At 33.9% G+C, this 20,393-nt stretch overlaps 1 protein-coding gene across 2 annotated transcripts; it reads right to left on the bottom strand.

Annotated features, from left to right (window-relative positions):
* Positions 1 to 4,462: 4,462 nt before the first annotated feature.
* On the bottom strand, positions 4,463 to 8,915 carry LOC124945957 (OVARIAN TUMOR DOMAIN-containing deubiquitinating enzyme 4). 2 transcript variants are annotated; one of them, XM_047486496.1, is made up of 7 exons: positions 8,792 to 8,915; positions 8,632 to 8,677; positions 6,295 to 6,888; positions 6,077 to 6,198; positions 5,758 to 5,798; positions 5,268 to 5,366; positions 4,463 to 4,869 (listed from the first exon to the last, which is right to left on the bottom strand). In XM_047486496.1, exons 3-7 carry the CDS (start codon positions 6,881 to 6,883, stop codon positions 4,692 to 4,694), a joined length of 1,029 nt encoding a protein of 342 aa, XP_047342452.1. In that variant the 5' UTR covers positions 6,884 to 6,888; positions 8,632 to 8,677; positions 8,792 to 8,915; the 3' UTR covers positions 4,463 to 4,691. The 2 variants fall into 2 exon arrangements, with proteins under 2 accessions (XP_047342452.1, XP_047342453.1); XM_047486497.1 differs by having other exon boundaries at positions 8,632 to 8,697; positions 8,792 to 8,890.
* Between the last annotated feature and the right edge of the window lie 11,478 nt (positions 8,916 to 20,393).

Below are 20,393 nucleotides of genomic sequence, written 5' to 3'. Positions count from 1 at the left end.
CAATGGTACAAGAAGTTCGATATCTTCATGAAAAGTAACAATTTTTTGAGGTGTGAAGCTGATCATTGCTGCTATATCAAGAAGTTTGATAAATCGTACATTATTCTTCTTCTTTACGTTGATGACATGTTGATTGCTAGAGCAAGCTTGTATGATATTAACAAGCTCAAGAAAGAGTTGTCTGAAAAGTTTGCAATGAAGGATTTGGGTGCTGCTAAACAAATCCTTAGGATAAGAATTTTCAGGGATGAAGAAGTTCTCAAGCTTTTAAAAGAAGAATATGTGAAGAAAGTTCTTAGCAGGTTCAACTTGTATGATGCAAAACTAGTTACTACCCCCTTAGCTAGTCACTTCAGACTATCTAAAGATCAGTCGCCTTCAACAGAGGAGGAGAAAAATTACATGGCCACTGTTCCGTATGCCTCTGCCATTGGTTGTATTATGTATGCGATGGTTTGCACAAGACCAGACATAGCACATGCAGTGAGAGTTGTTAGCAGATTCATGAGCAACCCGGGTAGACAACATTGGAAAGCAGTAAAGTGGATACTACGATACTTAAGAGGAAGTACGGGTCTCGCTTTGTGTTTTCGAAAGTCTAATATGGGTTTAGAAGGATATGTTGATGCTGACAATGGTGGTGATGTTGATAGTAGGAAGAGCACAATAAGGTACATTTATACTCTGGGAGGTACTGCAATTAGTTGAGTATCAAAATTGCAGAAGATTGTTGCTCTTTCTAGTTGTGAAGCAAAGTATGTTGCTGTGACAGAAGCTGCTAAGGAGATGATGTGGTTACAAACCTTTTTGCGAGAATTGGGTCAAGACTACGAGGGAAGTGTGTTGCGATGCGACAGTCAGAGTGCCATTCATTTGGCAAAGAATTCTGTTTATCATGGCAGGACGAAGCATATACGGGTTCGTTATCATTTCATCCGGTCAGCTTTAAAAGTTGGAGTATTAGCTCTTGAGAAGATTCCCAGGAGTGAGAATCCAGCTGATATGTTGACGAAAGCTGTGACAAATGAGAAACTGAAGTTGTGTGCAACTTCAGTTGGTCTTCTTCGTTAAGACACTAAATGGAAAGCCACTACCGATCGAGAGATGATGAAGTTAGTCTCCAAGTGGGAGATTGTTGAGTTATGGAGCCACTTATAATAAACTCTACATTGTTAATTAGAGTTTATTGGGTTTTCTTTTTTTTGGTTTTGGACTTGGGTCTGACCAAAGTTATTTAGGTTTATTACCTGAATGTTTACCCTATAAATATGTGATTATTAAGGGTTTACATGAGTAAGACAGAATTCTAGAGAGATAAAGTGTGAGGCAAAAACTCTGTATTCCTTCTTCTTCATAGTAGATCTGATGGTGGCTGAAGTGGATGTAGCTCAATTTGAGTGAACCACTATAAATCTGTGTGTTCTTGTGTTCTTCTTTCTTGTGTTTTTACCGATTGTTTTCAAGCAGGTCGGATTTGGGAGATACAAATCCTAACACCTTGGTCCTAAATCTCAGATTTGTCTCGGTCCTAATTTCCAATCACAAGAGTACTTGTTCTTGGCCAGGACCGAAGGCATTCGGTCAAATATGAATTTTAGGGTGTGACAGACATAGCCACGGAATCCCCTGTTTCGCAAGCGCTACTAGGGTTTTTAATCGTACAGATCGCGCTTCGTTGTATTCGACGCGACACGGGCAACACAGTCAATACCACATAATCAAAGTCAAGATCGGCACAAACAACACGATCGCAACGAACGACACGATCGACAGTTTCGCGGAAACCCTGGTTGGATCATTCACAAGCACCACTAGGGTTTTAACCGTTCTAATCGCGCATCGCGATAAACACCATTGTTTGAATCCATCTGCTTTTGTCATTTCGAATTACGAAACATGAAAGCTTCTGCAATAGGGAATTTTTCTTCTTTGTCAACCTTTGACTCAAGCCTGGCCAATTCTCTTAAACAGACACATGAGGTATCAAATTCCTACTTCACTCATCCCAAGAAAGTCCAGGATGTAGATAATCAACATAAAGGAAATATGGGTACATACCCCATTACGTCTCATAAAAATAAAGACACTCTAGCTAAAGAAGGAAAAAATGGCACCCCTGAATTCGTGAGCAAGAGCATAAATGTCAACTGTGGAAAAGCTCCAGGTATGCTTTCTTCTACTATAGCCTTCGATAATTCTGTTAAGATGAATGTGAACGGAGATAAGAGCAAAAATGAAATACATACTGATTGCCCAAATAAACAAACATTTTCAAATGAATTTGTTGTTGATTCTTTTGGGAATCAGAATCAATCCGATAAAATTGGTAAGTCATAGAGGAAAAAAGGAAAGCGAAATAAAATAGAGACGACCAACAAGAAGAAGGAAATTACAGAGGAACAAAAGGAAAATAATGCTGGTTTGGAAGAAAACAGGGTTGAAAACAAATGTCAGAATAATGCAGTAAACAAGAAAGCAGGGGAAACCGAAGAGAAGGCAAAAGGCAAATGAATGGTTGGTTTTAATGAGAAGGCAAACCTCAAAGGGCTGAGAAACCAAAATTTAAGGATGTTGTTGCAAGCTAAGAATGAAGAAATGATTCTCAACAAAGAAAGGGCTCATCAAATCACTATTCAGGTAATCTGCACTACCTCCAAGATTGGAACCTTCTAAAAAAAGAGGAGTATGACATTATTGTTAGCTGCTCCGTCAACACAATGAAAGAGTTGACAAAATGTACCAAGACAAAGTTTTATACTCTGAAAAAGAACTCAAATTGTCAGGTTGTCCAAGTCTGGAAGAAAAATTCAAACGCAAAGCAGGGTCAAAACTTAGCAAAATAAAGTGAAACAAAATCCCAGAAAATGGACAAATTTTCCTGGGTGCGTTCAAAGTAAAGGTGAAAAAACTCGAAAATCCCTTTGAGTTCAAGCTACCATCAGACGTGGAAGAAAAATGCGTTCGATCATGGAAACATGTGATAGTGGGTAATTATATTGGGAAAAAATCTGCCACTTTTGATGCCATCAAGGAAGAACTCATTAAGCAATGGGGAAAAGAAGGTCTAATGAAGGTCACCTCTAACAGTCACGGCATGTATTTGCTGAAATTCAATCAAGAGGTTAATCTTGAGAAAATTTTAGAGTTGGGACATACACATGTGGGGAAAGAATGCATGAAGCTCGAAAAATGGAAGGAGGGTACGAGCTATGACAGTATTCCAAAAGAATTAGTGTAAATCTGGTTCAAGTTGCGAAATATCCCTCCCCACATGTACAACGCGGAAGCCTTAAGCCATTTCGCTAGCCTTCTAAGAAACCCACTATACATGGACAAAATCATTGAGGAAAACGAAAATCTCACATATGCTAGGATGAGCGTTGAAGTTCAACCCAGAAGCGTTCTCCCCAACGAAATTACAGTGGTGAATCGAAAGGGAAATGCTACCAAGATGGGATACACTATGAATGACGACCGTACAGATGCGTGAACTGCAATACCTTTAAACATTCTATAATGAGATGCTCTAAATTAATGGCCAACCAGAAAGCAAACCAGGAACAACAAATGCAGAATGGAGAAGCCAAGAAACAAAAGGTTCCTAGTATAAATGAAACAGTTGTGGAAAAACAAGCAGCAAAAGAAAGCAATGCCAAAGGGAAAGATGTTCAGAATTCGGGTGAAGGAACAAAAGGAAATCAAACTCAAGAAGAAGGAAGTAAGAAAGGAAATGAAATTGATGAAATAGGGGATTCTAAAGAAGATAAACCTAAATGTAAAGAAGAGGAAGATGCAGAAGATGAAAGCAAAGATATAACAGAGAAGAAGGAAACTAAGGTTGTTGATCCTCAAACACGGAGAACTGAAGTAGAGAAAAGTAGTGACAAAAACCTTGAAATCTTGAAAAATAATACATTTTATTATGTTAGTACGAGTTCATATAGAGGAAGATTAAACAATAAGAGCAGTCAGACATCATCATTTGTTTCAATTCAATCTCCCTTTATGAAGAACGCGAGAAGATTAGGACGTGGAAGAAGGCAATATGGTCAAAAGGCAGATATGGAGACAACATAGGTTGGGATAGCTAGATTGTAGTCTTTATTCATTTTAATCTGTGTTTTGTAATGTGATTTGACAGCCACAATTTAAAAACTTTTACGTCTTTTGTTTGTATCTTACAATCAAAACTAGAGTTTATCTAGTTTTGATTATTGACCCCTCCCACTTTTGGGCTTTTTAATGAAATGATGTTAAACTGTTTTCCCAAAAAAAAAAAATATTATGAGTATGAAATCAAAAAAAAATCTATATATGAGAAAAAAATAAAAATATAGTTAAAGAGACATATTTCAATTGATCAATATTTGATAAGCTTTTATTATTATTAAAAGATAATACTTTTGATAGTTCATTAGAAAATTTTACTAATACATTTGTGTATCTTACTAATACATTTGTGTATCTATAAACACGTTCCTTTACCAGCATCTCCATTTCACCCCAAAAACAATTTCCCAATGTGAAATGTCATTACTCAATATAGAAAGCAAAATCAAGAAAATAATACCACTACTATCATTTTGATCCGTGAGACAAAGCTTGTCAGTTGTATTTCATCATGAATAAGGTTAAAGTCTTGATTTAGGAAGCTTGCCACACTTGTTAATTGTATTTCTTTATGAGTAAGGCTAAAGTCTTGATTTAGGAGGACCCTTGTTTCCAGGAATTAACAATGCATCGTAATGGCCAAAACCATGGTAGAGCACTTGAATAGGGTTCTCCTTGCCATACTCTTCTTGCCCATATTCTACAATGGATATCAAGCCACCTGAGTTCTCGTCAATCATGTACACAGTGATAGGCATCCTACACTCATCCACACCAACATTGGTCAGCAATTAGATAAAAAAAAACATACACACTGACTGAGTTCTCTCCAATAAGAATGAAGCCTTCATCACATACCCCACAACCAATTCTTCATAATTTAATCATAAAGAAGAATGATTGACACAGTCAAGTCGATGGGAAATAGTAATCACCTAAAACTTTTAAAAATTTGGCCACTTTAGGTTGAGAAAATATGTAGATCAAATTAACTAACACAAGAGAAGCAATTCTTGATCAACAGATTTAAACTATAATCAGGAACCAAAATTCCTCCACTAGTGAGTGTGTTCAAAAGCCAACATCTATGGTCAACTCCAAAGAATGATTTGAGCATTATGATGGAGATTGGAGAGAGAGAGAGAGGAAGGACTTACTGGAGAACATGAGAAGCCATAAATAGTTCAGGCTCCCCTCCCCATACAAGCGGCTTCCGGATTTCTGATACATATGCATCAAATTCACCTTCTACAAACCTAATATCATTATCTAGTCATCAGTTTTGAATCATGAAGTAACCTTTTGAATCATGAAGTAACCTTGAATATGAAAAGGAGAAATTCATCAAATTTTTCCCAATAAAGATGACTAACTTTACTAATTATAAAATGTGGGGAGGATAAACTAATGCTAAGAACGAGTTCAAGTCATGTTCAAAACACGCTCTCTTAAAACTTTCCCAAAACCTACCATTTGGTGAGCCTTGTCACATTTATATCCTTTTTACATAGTCCTGATTTCTTCAACAAACCGTTCAATGCTCGACATCTTACATGCTATAAAGATATGCAAAACTTGCAGCAAATACTGCAAACAATTAAGAATTAACTTGACGGGACTTAGATAACTCCATCTCAGCAAACTCACCATTCTGTTTCCTTGCGCCTTTTGACAAATTCATCAGCTACCTGTAAAGAGTTAAATAGAATCTGTTATGGACATTCTTTTATAAGGAACTCAGTCACATTAGTATCTTAAACAGCCATGAAAACAGAGAAAGGCCTAGTTAGACATTTAAGGTTCCACTTCCGCTTTCAAATTATTTTTCTGTAATTCACAGTGCCACCATCTTTCCATTTCAATACTAGTACATTCAAAAGCTATGCTCATAGCAACTTATACATTCTTAAGAAGGATGGGAAATAAAGGATGATGTTGACTTTGTTACACAGGGAATAGAGCATACCAGAACACGCAATTTGTCAGCTAACTCTTTCTGCAAGCTCCCGTTTGGAGCTGGCTTCCCTGATCGCAAACAAGCTCCATGAGCAACTGAGCGAAATAAACACCTGCCATCACCAGGAATTCCTGCAGAGATGGAACAAATTGACAAGAAAACCAAAATTTCATACTTGAGGTAATCAAGAAATGGGAATGCATGGAAACATAAGATTCACTGCTTACCAATTACAGAATAATCAGTCCAGACTTTCTTCTTCTGTGAAAACATAACAGAAGAATCTTCCCTGCTTTGTTTTGGCTGAGCTGCTTCAGCATGAACATTTTCAGATGTTGAATAGCAGATTAACAATCCAACAATCAAGCCTCCTCCAGATCCAGTGAATCCTCCCATTTTGTAGCTAAGCTGTTGGGTCATTCTTTGTTTTTGCACCATAAACTTAACATTCATATTGTGGCAGCCAGATGAAATATCCAGGCATATCTGTGAGTTTTCAGAGCTGACTGCACTTTTGAGTGACAGAGAATGTATGTTGCCTCTTTGCTTGGAGATACATAATCCCGAAAAGCTGTCTCGCGATGCTTGGGTGTTAACAATAGTTGAATAATTTTTTGCCCTGGTAAATGACTTATTAAAGTATGTTGGTTTGGAGAAGCTAGTGGAGTTGGAGAAACAAACTGAAGTTGACGATCCTTGAGATGCCAAATAACCAATATCATTGCCCATTTGTCTCTGCAAATAGCCATCGTACTGGAATGCATTTTTTGCACACATGCTGAGGGAGGAGCACATGATCTTGAGATTCTTGACCATATAACCTTATATGAAAGGAAGCACAAGTCAATGCAATATCTGAGCTAAATAATCAACAAGCAGCATGGTGGAAAGAATATGCAAATTACAAACAAGGTTTATCAGCTCCACATGCACTTATCAATCCCTATCTAAGCGATTCTTCACAGTGTCAAAAAACAATGACAGCTTCAAATGTTCCTATACATAAACCAAAATTTATAGTAATAAGCAGTTCAAATGTCAGCATCCCCAAATTTCCTTACTCTTCATGCAAAATATATTTTTTAGAATCGCCTAATCTGCATTCAATCACAGGGCAATACTAAGTTCTTGATCAATACGAAGATACCATGTAATAAAATTTGTTCTATTGTCTGTAATAGATGAGTGGTAACCGCGGGCAGAGCTCATTTCGAGATAACTCTCCAAAATCAATCCCTTGTGAACAGAAGATGCTTAGACAAGAGAATAAAATTGCACATGCTGGAGCCAGACTGAATTGTTTTGAATGGAAGTAAGCCCTAACATGTATGCCACTGACTTTTGAAATAGATAGAAAGCAGCACCCACTCTAAGACCGATTGCATGATAATAGCTAGTAATAAATTATTTGATGCTTTTGATGGGTTCACACGGATACCAACCTTTCAGATTAAGCCACCACAAAGAAAACTATAGGAGAACTCAAAATCAGCTCTAGTTTAGTATTTAAAGTGTGCCCATGTTCGTTAAGAATGATGATATCAACAAAGGTAATATTATGGCTATTGACGAAGAGTGTGATCGCATGGGCTTCTCAATAAATGGTAGTTTGGAGCAAGGGAAAATATATGTCAATGCTTGCATGAATGAAATGAAGAATAATGCAAGAGCCAAGAATAAATGTTAATCAAAGACGGAAACCGGGTTCAAAAGAAATGAATGTTTATATTTAGTAAGATATGACCGAAAGGGTATCAAAAGAATAGAAAGGTAAAAATATCCTTGAAGTGATGATTGACTTGGGGGTAGTTGAGTGTGGTGCGGAAGTGTCGGCTTGTTATAAGATTTCTGTGTGCACAAGGGCTATATATTTATATTTATATTTATAGCCATAAGATTCTTGTAGTCCTGCACTGCACAGTTAAGAAAATTTCATGACAATTATATCATATGCAAGTTCTAACTTAAAAAAAAAGAGAAATGACCAGGAGCTGCTGAAGCTCTTGCTGTCCGAGATTTTATGATTCTTGCATGCAACTTGAGGATTCCAAAAGTTTTTTTTTTTTTTTTTTAATCAGGCGGGAAACTAGTGGTGGACTGTGTTAATGAAGACTCCTAGAAGATTCCTTGGTGAATGAAGAATATATTATAACTGATATCCAATCTCAATAAAGAGGCACACTCGTTTCAAACTATGCCTTATCAATCAGGAGGAAAATGGTTCGGCTCTTCCCGTTGCTTGAGATATTATAACCTTGATGATGATCGTAACCTTGATGATGATCGGATGTATATGGTCAAGATGGACCAAGATATTGGAAAAAGGAGGTTAATTATATATATTTGGACAGAAAACAAAATATGGTTGCAAGGTTACCTCTCTTATATACCCTTTACATAAAACTATGAAACAAAAGCATAAGACTTGGAATTTTTATTCAATAATTTGTTATCCAAAAATAATAGCTTCTTCTTCTGCACCAACCACATAAAAATAAAATAAAAATAGATAACTATGTTCAGAGAGATGGAAATAGGAGGATGAAAAAAGGAGTTAAATATACCTCCAACACCGATTCGGAAGATGATCGTGAAGGATTTTTCGAATGCCTAAAACGAGAAAAGAAATCCTAATTAAAGACAGACAGATCATTAGCTCCAAACAAGAAAGTTAAAGGTTTCCGGACGAGAATCGAACTGCCCGAAGCAAAGTATTAGTATTACCTCCACCCTAGGGCTTATCTATGACTACGAGGAAGCTGAAGAAGCAACGAATTACTGTTCCTTATGGGTAATAAATACAATACCATGTTTGATTCGGTATAATAGCATCTCCAACCGATACCCAAATCACCTTATCATATCCAAACTCAAATCTAAAATGGATTTTTAATCATTTTCTCTTTTGTACTGTTTATCAACTCAATCTTTTTTTTATTCTAATTCAAAACCTTAAACTTAATTTAGTTATATTTTATATTTAAACTTATTTATATAATTTATTATTTTAATTAATTTATTTAGTTTATTTATATAATTTAATTTATTTATATAATATTTATTTATATAATATAAATTTATAATAATATTCAAAATTAATAATATGTTAAAAAAATTATAATAATGTTCAGAAAAAAATTATAATAATATTATAAAAAAAATAGTTTGTATATTTTAATTTTTAAATTTTTAATAAATTTTTATAAATAATTTATAATCAAATTCAAAATATTAGAGTGATATTAAAATATATTGATTTAATTTATAACATTTAAAAATATATGAGGTAATATTAAAAATTTATAAAAGTTCAAGTAAGAAAGAATATTATAAAAATATTTTTTTTGGGTTTGAGAATAAGTTTTTCGGTTGGAAAAGAATTACTGTTTGATATGACATTTACACCAAAATGAGTTTAAAAATGGGTTTTTCGATTAAAGATGGTCTAAGTCGCTATATTTGCAAGGTCCTCTACTCCATAAAGATCCAGACATCTTCTCATCGGGAAATTTGACGAAATAACCCTAAAAATGACATCATTTTTTGGAGAAATTTGACGAAATAACCCAGGGTTATTTCCAAAAATAACAGGGGAAGTAAATTTTGTAAAATTGACCTTATGTTCCTAGCAAAAGACCAACATACCCCTTGACAAAAAATTCCTTCTTCTCTTCTTTCTCTTTCCCTTCTCTTCGGCCACTCTACTCCCCTTTCTCTCTTATTCTCCCTCAGCGCGCAACAAGGGGACCGCAACGATTTATCTAAGCAAACGCCGGACTTAGCCCCCAACGAAACGTCTGCTTCTTCTACTTACCCTCCCGGCGTCTACTATCCCCCTTCCGCCGAACTGTAACCCCCGACGACTCCATCAAGCTACATCTTTAACAAATGTCGATGGGTAAGTTTAATATTGAGTGTATTGAGTTATCCATTTTTTTTGAGAAATGGCTTACGTCATTAATTAAAAAGACTCGAAAAGGGTAAAAGGAGTACAAAAGCTGAAATTGAGCTTACAACAATTTATTCAAAGTTAACATACGATGGCCATGAGGAATTCACAATTGACCTAAGAAACGCACACGAACATGAAATCATAGTACACAAGTGAATAAGGAATGAAATTAGCAATCAATCAATTAAAACAAGACGATATGGGTTGATTTCCTCGAACTCGTCTATCTTATTTTTGCCCTTGTTCTTTCTTTCTTTCTTGTCACCCTTTAGGTCTTTTTGGGATATAATTTCGGATAGAGTTCTGACTTCTTCGTCTTCGCTAGCTTCTCTTGTCAATTTTTTATTTTGTGTTTGAGTTTGGAGTTGAGCATATGAGTTGTTTCCCTTAAGGTGGTTTCTTTGACAATGTTGCGGCTTTCTTTAGTTTTGGAGCTCATGGTTTTTGAGATGTTTTGGCTTTCGCTATCATCCACGTTGACGCTGACTTTCGAACCTAATTAGTGGGAAAATGGCCTCGGTTTCAGACTCGGTGGGATCGGGATCAGTTTGGTTCTCGTTCACATGTTCGTTGTGGCTTTCATTTGATTTTAGGATTTCGATACAGGATTTCTTGACCACATTGAGATTCTCTTATTTGGGGATGGCCACGGGCTTCTTTTGCTTTTCCCCGTTCTCTTTTTCCGGCTACTCATAAATGACCTCAATGGTGGTCATGTTTCCATTCTGGCATCATAGCTTGAATTTTTTTGGTTTTGTACTCGTTGAGTGGATCTCAATGTAAACGCGGGAAAACATGACACGATCAAACGATTCAAAGTCGGGATCAAGCTTAAACGACTTTCCAATGAGTCCAGTGGGGTAGGCAAGTGCTTTTGCATTACAAAGGTGTGGTGGGATGTTTCTCAGTCTCACCCACACTTGTTTGGATTGTGGCAGTTTGCTATTGATGTCCATTTCTTCATTCCATTTGGCGAGCTTAAAACATAAGCTGAACATGAAGATGAAATTTGAGTCGGCAATGGCTTGGACATCAGTCTTCGTGCCAAAAGTGAGGAAGAAATAGCCATGGTCGTTGACTTTGACTTTTTTTAGTCTCTTTTCGCTCCATTGTCGGAAAAGGGCGGCCTTGATTGCTCAGAATGGGGACTTAGGGGTGCCCATGAAGTGACCGACGACAAATCGCTTCCAATCGTTGACGCATCCCTCTTTAATTTCCAAGGGAGTTCAATTTGGAGTGGGTGTTCAAGCGTTTTAATTTTTAGGCTAGGATCCACATTGAGCTTGCCTCCATTAGCTATACCGTTTTTATCTCAAACCTTATTGGTTTGCCATGTTCGGTTTATGTTTATTTGTGTAGTGTATGCTTAGGTTTTAGGGCACTTATAGAACTTCCTCATGACACTAACCATGTGTCATGAGGGAGTTAACGCGTTCGTTGTGGCTTTCATTTGTTTTGAGAATTTTGATATAGGATTTTTTGACCACCTCAAGATTCTCTTGTTTGGGGGTGGCGACGGGCATTTTTTACTTTTCCCCATTTTCTTTTTTTGGTTGCTCGTACATGACCTCAATGGTGACCATGTTTCCATTCTGGCATCTTAACTCGAATTTTTCCGGTTTTGTACTCGTTGAGTTGATCTCAATGCAAATGCGAGCAAACGTGACCCGTTCAAACGAGTTAAAGTCAGGATCGAGCTTAAGCGACTTTCTAATGAGTCCGGTGAGGTAGGCAAAGTGCCTTTGCATTATAAATGTGCGGTGGGATGTTTTTTTGTCTCACCCACACTTGTTCGGATTGTGGCGGTTTACTATTGATGTTCATTTCTTCATTCCATTTGGCGAGTTTGAAACATAAACTAAACATGAAGGTGAAATCTGAGTCGGCAATGCCTTGGACTTCGGTGTCCGTGCCAAAAGTCAGGAAGAAATAGCTAAAGTCGTTGACTTTGACTTTTTTGAGTCCCGTTTTGCTCCATCGTCGGAAAAGGGCGATCTTGATCGCTCAGAATGGGGCCTTGTAGATGCCCATGAAGTGACTGACGACAAATCATTTCTAATGGTTGACGCATCCCTCTTTAATTTCCAAGGGGAGTTCGATTTGGAGCGGGTGTTTGAGCATTTTTATTTTTAGACTAGGATACACATTGAGCTTGTCTCCATTAGCTGTCCCGTTTTTGTCCCAAACCTTATTGGTTTTCCATATTCGATTTTCGTTTATTTGTGTAGTGTAGGCATACGTTTTGATGCACTTGTAGAACTCCCTCATGACACTAACCAACCACATAACAATTTTCTCGTATTCGGTTTTGTCGAATGAGTTCCAATTTTGCTCGAATCGGATTTTGAATTGGAAAATGATTTGTTCTCTTTTTTCATTGGTCATGACAAGTTCATGCCTTTGGAACTGGGCGAGGGACTTGAGAATTTGGTTCCGAATACCCGCCAGATTTGCGATTTCATTTCGTCCCATTATCCACGACTTATTGGGGATTTGAGCGATCAGGGTGGGGATGTCGTGACATGCCATAGTGGTTGAGGTAAACCAAACTAGAAAAACAACATTGTGACCGGTCAAGGTGGTAGTGATATGACATGTCGAAGGAGTAACATTGTTGATTTGGTTGACAGCAGCCAAGCCGGTCGGGGTGGAGGCTACAAGACCGGTCAGAGGAGGGGCTTCATGACCGGTTGTGAGATGAGTTAGTAGACGGGCGCGACCGGTTAATAGACCAGTGATGTGATTGGTCGATGCAATAGTTGGATTAAAGACAACGTCATCTGCATCAACAGTGTTGTGACCGGTCGAACACCTAGAAGAAGTGGCAACCTTTTCAGCCAATTTCTCAAGATTCTCTTCATTTTTCCTTGTGCTTTTAGGTCGGTTGAGCAGGTTGGTCGAGTGGAGGCTGGTTATCAATTGGGATCGCATTGTGCATTTTGCGCTGATGAGAATGTATTTTGCGTATGCGCAAATACAATTTTTGTGAATTTTTGTCAAACTGCTAGTATACTTCCACTCACTTCTGTGAATTTTTGTAAATCTTTGTCAAACCCATTCAGCATTCACAAAACAAATCTTCTCCCTAAAATCCTAAACCTAAACCCTAAACCCATTTCTACTCAGCATGCATGCAAGAGGGAAACTCACCTAAAATGATCGGGGAGTCGGGAATTGATCAAATTTGTTGATCAATCGGCTTCGTTGGTTCGTTGATCGGCTTGGTTTGTCAAGGGAGAAGAAGAGAGAAAGAAGGATACCAATGGTCGGGGGGAGAAAGAAGAGAAATGAAATGAGGGGAGGGAAAACAAAGGGAAATATGGATATTTTGATTTGGGGGTATATTGGTCTTTTTCTAGGGGCAAAAGGTCAATTTTGCAAAATTTAATTCCCCCTATTATTTTTGGAAATAACCCTGTTATCAGGGTTATTTCGTCAAATTTCCCCATTTTATGAAATCACCCAAGCCGGATAAAGTTTACAAAAATAACACTTTCGAACGAAAATATAACACTTTCGAACGAAAATATTTCGTTATACATATGTTATATATATAATATACATTTTTCACATTCTTTTCTCTCTCTCTTTTGTCGGTTTCTCCCATTCTCTCTAAACCCTAAGCGAAATCAACAGCGAACACAACGAAGAATAAAATTACACACAACGACTTGTACGCGTGGAAGGCGAAGAGGTTATCACTATTGCTTCCTCGACTCTACTACTGACTCGACTCTACTCATCCGGATCTAGGAAACAAGTTATAAACCCTAATTCTAACAATATTCTTCTACATGTTGAAGTTACAAGTGAAACATATGTGCAGACAATAGAGTATCTCCAGGCTCCACAGAGCAGACCGAAGTTGCCAATTTAGAACGAAACTCATCGACCTCCATTTCTTGGAACCACCATGCGGTCGCAGCACGTGGTCGTTGCACGCGGTCACGTCACGCGAAGCATGGAAGGCGTGATAATTTGGCGTTTTCCTATGAATTTGCGGATTGTACACAGTTGAATTATGGAGGTTCTTGTAATAACTATGATGAGTTTGGAAATGCGACTTATGTGTTTAATATGTATTATCAAATACATGGTCAAGATCCGGATGCTTGTATCTTTAACGACTTACTTTAGTTGATTCGACCTTGGAGGAGACTTGTCCGCTTATGTTTTAGATTGTTTTTAGTAATGACCCGGAGGATGATTATTAGATCGGTTGTTTTTGAGGTTTTGGTATTTGTTGTGGGGATTGTTATTTTGATTAAGTTTTATGAGGAGGGTTATTAATGTAATTAGTGGAGAGTTGATGAATACTGCATATTCTCATTTTGATTTTTTTCTGTTTATACTACATATTCAAATTTCTATCTTTTAAATACCCCTTTTCATACTTATTTCTTAACATTCTATTAGTTGCATGTTTTATGTCTATTAACAAAAAATGAGAACTTACTTGAGGCAAAAACAAAATCTAATATAGAACATTTCAATAAGAATAAATATTTTTTAACTCTTTCAAAATAGAATCTATGGTTCCATATTTCAACAAATTACAAAATCTAAATTTGATATCAAATGGTATCATTCAAGCAAAACAGAGGAAATGTCATCAACCAATTTGATATGTTGAATCAAATTATTCAAACTAGCCAAATCAATTCTGCATCATCATGTGTTTCATCCCTAACAAAAAAGTCATTACTTTACTGTTCAACCCAATCCAACTATATCCAGTTTCTTTAACCACTCCAGCAATCTTCATACTCTCCTTGACCTTCTTAACTTTATTCCACAAACCTTCATTCGCGAAAATATTTGAAAGTAAGATATACGAGCCACTATATTTTTAATCAATCGAAATCGCCATCTTTGCTACATAATTACCCATTTCCACATTACAATTATCTCTACATGCACTAAGCAAGCTCTTCCACAATATAGTTGTTAATTGAACCGAAATAACCATCTTAATCAATTCTTTGGCCTCATGGCATTGTAGGAGACCACATTAAAATTTGTGCCGCGACCGCGTGCCACGACCAACCATCGCAGATCTAACTATCACGCGACCAACTATCACACGACCAACCATCGCGCGACCACCTATCATGCGACCAACCATCGTGGATCCACCTCACATGAATGTAGTCTTGAATCTATTCAATTAAACACAAAAACATTCAAATTTGATCAAATATATATGAACAACTTTCAATTCAAGAAGTCTCGCGATGGTTGCATTCAAATGAAATTTCTCTACACAAGGTTTTGTATGTCGTTGTGTTCGCATTCGCAATGGTTGATCGAGGCTTAGAGTTTAGAGAGAAGGCAGAAAAGACCGAGAAGAAAGAGAACGGGGAAGAAAAAATGAAAAAAGGAAAATATATTTGATAATAAGGGCATTATGGACATTTTATGCGGTCGCGTGACTCGAAGGAGTATTTTCGTCTTTAAACAAGCCGAAAATGTCATTTTAACAATGTTTATTAGGCTTGGGTGATTTCCCAAAAACCGCCCATTATTAGGGTCATTTCATAAAATTTCTCTTCTCTTCCCTCTTTCTTTAGTTTTTTTTCTTTCTTTTGTAATCATCTGTGAAATTAGCTTTATTTGGATTTGAGTTTTTCAATTAGAAATAAATGATTGGTAAATGTCAGTATTTATTTTTTTTATTTATTCTTTTTAATTTTGTATAATATAAAAAATAATAATTTAAAATAAAAAAATATTTTATTATTAATAAATTGAGTTATGTGATGGAAAGGGTTGAAATTATGGTCATGTTCGGACTTCGGATTGAGGTTATTTAAATAACTGAGTTATTTAGAAAATAATTACTGGTGATAATTTTGAGAATGTTGTGATTTTTTATAAAAAAAACTTTAAAAGTATTGATATATAATGATAAAATAAAAAATAATAATTTAAAATAAAAGTATGTTAGTATTTTGAGTAACGAATTGACTATTGAGTGCTGTAATAGAAAAAAAAAAATATAGAATGATATGATGTTTTTGTGTTGATTATTTAATTAACTCATTTTCTATTCATAGTTGTACAATTTTCAAATTTGAATTTGAAGAAATAAAAAATTAAATTATATATATTCTTTTTTATTCTTAAATGTGAATTTGAAAAAATGTATATAAAAAATAAACTTACTTTAAGCTGATTCTTATTAATTATATCGCTTAATTAATTTAAGAAGATATATATTATAATTAATTATTTTAAAACTGAAACAATATGTTTCAATTATAATTAATTTTAACACCATAAATTTTATGAAAATTAAAAGCTAACATATTAGTTATTTTCTTATTTTCACTCATTATTATTAATAATTTTAATAACTAAACAAATCTTTAAATAAAACTGAACAAATTAAATTATTGTGTTCTAATTTATTTTCTATATAACAGTATATGTTTCTTAAAAAAAAATTATATCGAAATATATTAACTTATAAAATTAAGCTTTAACAGCATAAGAACATATGTGTTAATAATCAAACATATTTATATATAATAAAAACATATCTTTATTTGTTGATTCCTTAAGATGAATCTTTTTTATTTTTTGAAATGAACATCACCACGACTCGTATTTCTGAAACATCAAAGACAAAAAATAAACTTACTTTAAGCTTATTCTTATAAATTATATCGCTTAATTAATTTAAGAAGATATATATTATAATTAATTATTTTAAAACTGAAACAATATGTTTCAATTAATTTTAACACCATAAATTTTATGAAAATTAAAAGCTAACATATTAGTTATTTTCTTATTTTCACTCATTATTATTAATAATTTTAATAACTAAACAAATCTTTAAATAAAACTGAACAAATTAAATTATTGTGTTTTAATTTATTTTCTATATAACAGTATATGTTTCTTAAAAAAAATATATATCGAAATATATTAACTTATAAAATTAAGCTTTAACAGCATAAGAACATATGTGTTAATAATCAAACATATTTATATATAATAAAAACTTATCTTTATTTGTTGATTCCTTAAGATGAATCTTTTTTATTTTTTGAAATAAACATCATCTCTTTCGCAAAACCGCGACTCGTATTTCTGAAACATCAAAGACAAAAAAATAAACTTACTTTAAGCTGATTCTTATTAAATATATCGCTTAATTAATTTAAGAAGATATATATTATAATTAATTATTTTAAAACTGAAACAATATGTTTCAATTATAATTAATTTTAACACCATAAATTTTATGAAAATTAAAAGCTAACATATTAGTTATTTTCTTATTTTCACTCATTATTATTAATAATTTTAATAACTAAACAAATCTTTAAATAAAACTGAACAAATTAAATTATTGTGTTCTAATTTATTTTCTATATAACAGTAAATATTTCTTAAAAAAAAATATATATCGAAATATATTAACTTATAAAATTAAGCTTTAACAGCATAAGAACATATGTGTTAATAATCAAACATATTTATATATAATAAAAACTTATCTTTATTTGTTGATTCCTTAAGATGAATCTTTTTTATTTTTTGAAATGAACATCATCTCTTTCGCAACACCGCGACTCGTATTTCTGAAACATCAAAGACAAAAAAACATTCGATGGCGCAAGCTCTTAAATAGCTTAGCACAAAGAAACTGTCTTAAGATTGTTAGAAATAAATTTAATATATATATATATATATAATGATGTACAAATAAATGAAATAAATAAAATATAAAAAGAACGAAATCATCGATTGAGATGTTGATTCGAGGCATTTGTTAGACACATTTCTCTTAAAACAATTTCATCGTCTCCTATTTGTGCTGGAGCTTATCGCATATGACTGTCTCCCAGGGTACACCGAATCCAGTAGTGATTGGTTTCAACGGAAATATCGAGTAAAGAACTTGAAAAACACTCACAAAACACGAAGAGGGCTTTTGGAATTATAGAGTGATAAAATATAAGATGATGTATTGATATGAAATGAATAATGAATGAGTATATATTACTGAGAAATAAACCTTGAAATAAAACCATTCAAAACGTTATTAGCAATGAATATTGCTCATTAATTTGTCAATTAGTCCGTAATTAATTAACAGTATTACATATACATTAATTTGTTAAAATACAATGTTAGATATTCAATGCTAGCTAATTGAAGAGTCTAAACATTTGCCAATAGACCAATTAAAGTTAAATGTTTATTATAACATTATACTTTAATTTATAATTAGACATTCAATATTAATTATTTAATTAATATTTAATTATAATTTGGATTAAATTCACCGTTAATTCACGTTTGAATATGTGTGAATTTTATTTGATTTTATTTATTCACAATTTTATTTCCATTCGTTAATAAAATTAGTTTAATTCTAATACCCAGACCCAAATCCTAAATTTAAATTTGTATTAAAACCCGATTGTTCATTAGACTTGCACCCAATTGACTAAATGACCGAGGTAATAATAAAACTGCATCTACCCAACATATTTTCATCAGTTTTAGCAGCAACATACCATGTTTCAGATTTACCCACTCCATATGACTCAACATTAGATCCCATGCCATTAGATCATATGACTCAACATTAGTCCCAACTGATATTTCTTGTTCTGCAGCCATTAGTGAATCTGCTATATTTTTGAGTTCTTGAATAAAGTCGACGGGAGTCTTTATGAGCATTGTGAAATTAATTACGCAATTGTAACAGTCTACTTTTAGATTGTGTCGCGTATGTGTTTTGCAGATTTATCTAGAGTTCTTGTGAGGAGGTGCATCTTGAACATTGTTGTCTGATCTGATCCGATAGTGTTGAGAAAAGTCAAGCGAGTGCTCTTTGATCTCTAATTCGCCATGATTTGTAGAATGGGTTGAAGATTTCGATTATCACTGATTCAGTGTTCTTTGTTTTGACGAACTTAAGAGGGGCTTTTAGAGTTCCTTCTACTAGATCCAGAAAATCATAACTCTCTAAGATTGGCATAACCTGAGATCACCAGTAAGTGAAATTATTGATATCTAATTTTATATTTACTGGAATATTTGGAAGCACTTGATTGTTGCCTTACATTGTTATTGCGGGAGTCTTCTCTTTACTGCTCTGATACCAAGTTGAAAGATAATATGAAAACAAGTTGATTATTGTTCTTGATGTTAATAGAAAGAAGAATTATAAGATAAATAATTTGTTGATTTATAATTATCAATTTTATACTTATGAAAAAGATAATTGAATTCTTAACTAATAGTTAACTTAATTCATAACTAATAGCTAATTAAAAACTAATTAATAAACTAATATCTAATTAAAAAATAATTAATAATAATTAATAAAAAAGAAATATAACTAAAATCTAACATAACTAATAACCCGAATTGATTACTATAATCAATTACTTTTATCAAGACCTACTTCCACCATCTTCCTTTCTAAAGGTTGTAAGCAAATATTAAATGGGTAAAAAAAATATGTAAACAGTACAAATATGTTAAGATCAAAACTAAATTATTTAAAAAAAAATGATATGGAGAGGAAATTTGGATTTTTTTTATTATTTAAATAAAAATGAGTTCAGTAAAAGCAAAATTATATTAAAACAATTATATACGATCAGTTAATTATGAACCGGCGAGAACTCAATCAACCCACTGATAGCTACAACGACAGTGAAAGCAAAATTCCCTCTCTCAACCATCAACAAACAAGAATCCCTTCCACAATCTTTCCTTTCCAAAGGTTGTAAACAAATATTAAATATGTAAAAGAAAAATGTAAATTGTAAAAATATATTAAGGTCAAAATTAAACTATGATAAGGAGGAATTAAGAAATGACAGGGAATGACGTGGTACAATTTAATTCGTTAAAAAAATAATAAATTTTTTCTCCCTCAACCAATGATGTAGTGACACGTTATTACCTACCCAATTCTCTTCCCCAAATTCACTAAGAATCATATAGACATAAAATTTGAGAAAAGAAAATGAGACAGCAATTTAATTATTGTTAATTAAGATAAAAAATATTAATATCAATAATTTTTAAATATAAAATATTCAGCCCAAAACTGATCCCGAGTACTATATATATAAAGGAAAAATAGTCCAAAAATGTGTGGGAGTGATATGCTCATGCAGTTAATTTTTATAACCAACACTACAATGAGAATGGGATAAAAATCATTTTATTCGATCCAGCTTCCTCAAGACGACTCTGGCAAGTAATAGAGATTATATCTCTCTTGTCATGTCACGTGTGACTGACAGGATATGCATGCATAGGGAAAATTTAAAACTAGTAGTAATATAACTAATATTAGTAACAACTTAATTCCTCAATCAGCACATTGATTGACTG

Source organism: Impatiens glandulifera, chromosome 7, assembly GCF_907164915.1.
Source record: "Impatiens glandulifera chromosome 7, dImpGla2.1, whole genome shotgun sequence".
Classification (NCBI taxonomy): Eukaryota; Viridiplantae; Streptophyta; class Magnoliopsida; order Ericales; family Balsaminaceae; genus Impatiens; species Impatiens glandulifera.
This window is presented reverse-complemented; position numbering and strand designations above follow the sequence as displayed.

Bases quoted from the DNA above. Each gene is read 5' to 3' on its own strand.
- LOC124945957 (XM_047486496.1), bottom strand. From the start codon at position 6,883: ATGGTCAAGAATCTCAAGATCATGTGCTCCTCCCTCAGCATGTGTGCA. The intron at 6,199-6,294 runs GTAAGCAGTGAA...CCATCTCTGCAG, and splicing joins GACTGATTATTCTGTAATTG to GAATTCCTGGTGATGGCAGG. The intron at 5,367-5,757 runs GTGAGTTTGCTG...TAATGATATTAG, and splicing joins AGGCGCAAGGAAACAGAATG to GTTTGTAGAAGGTGAATTTG.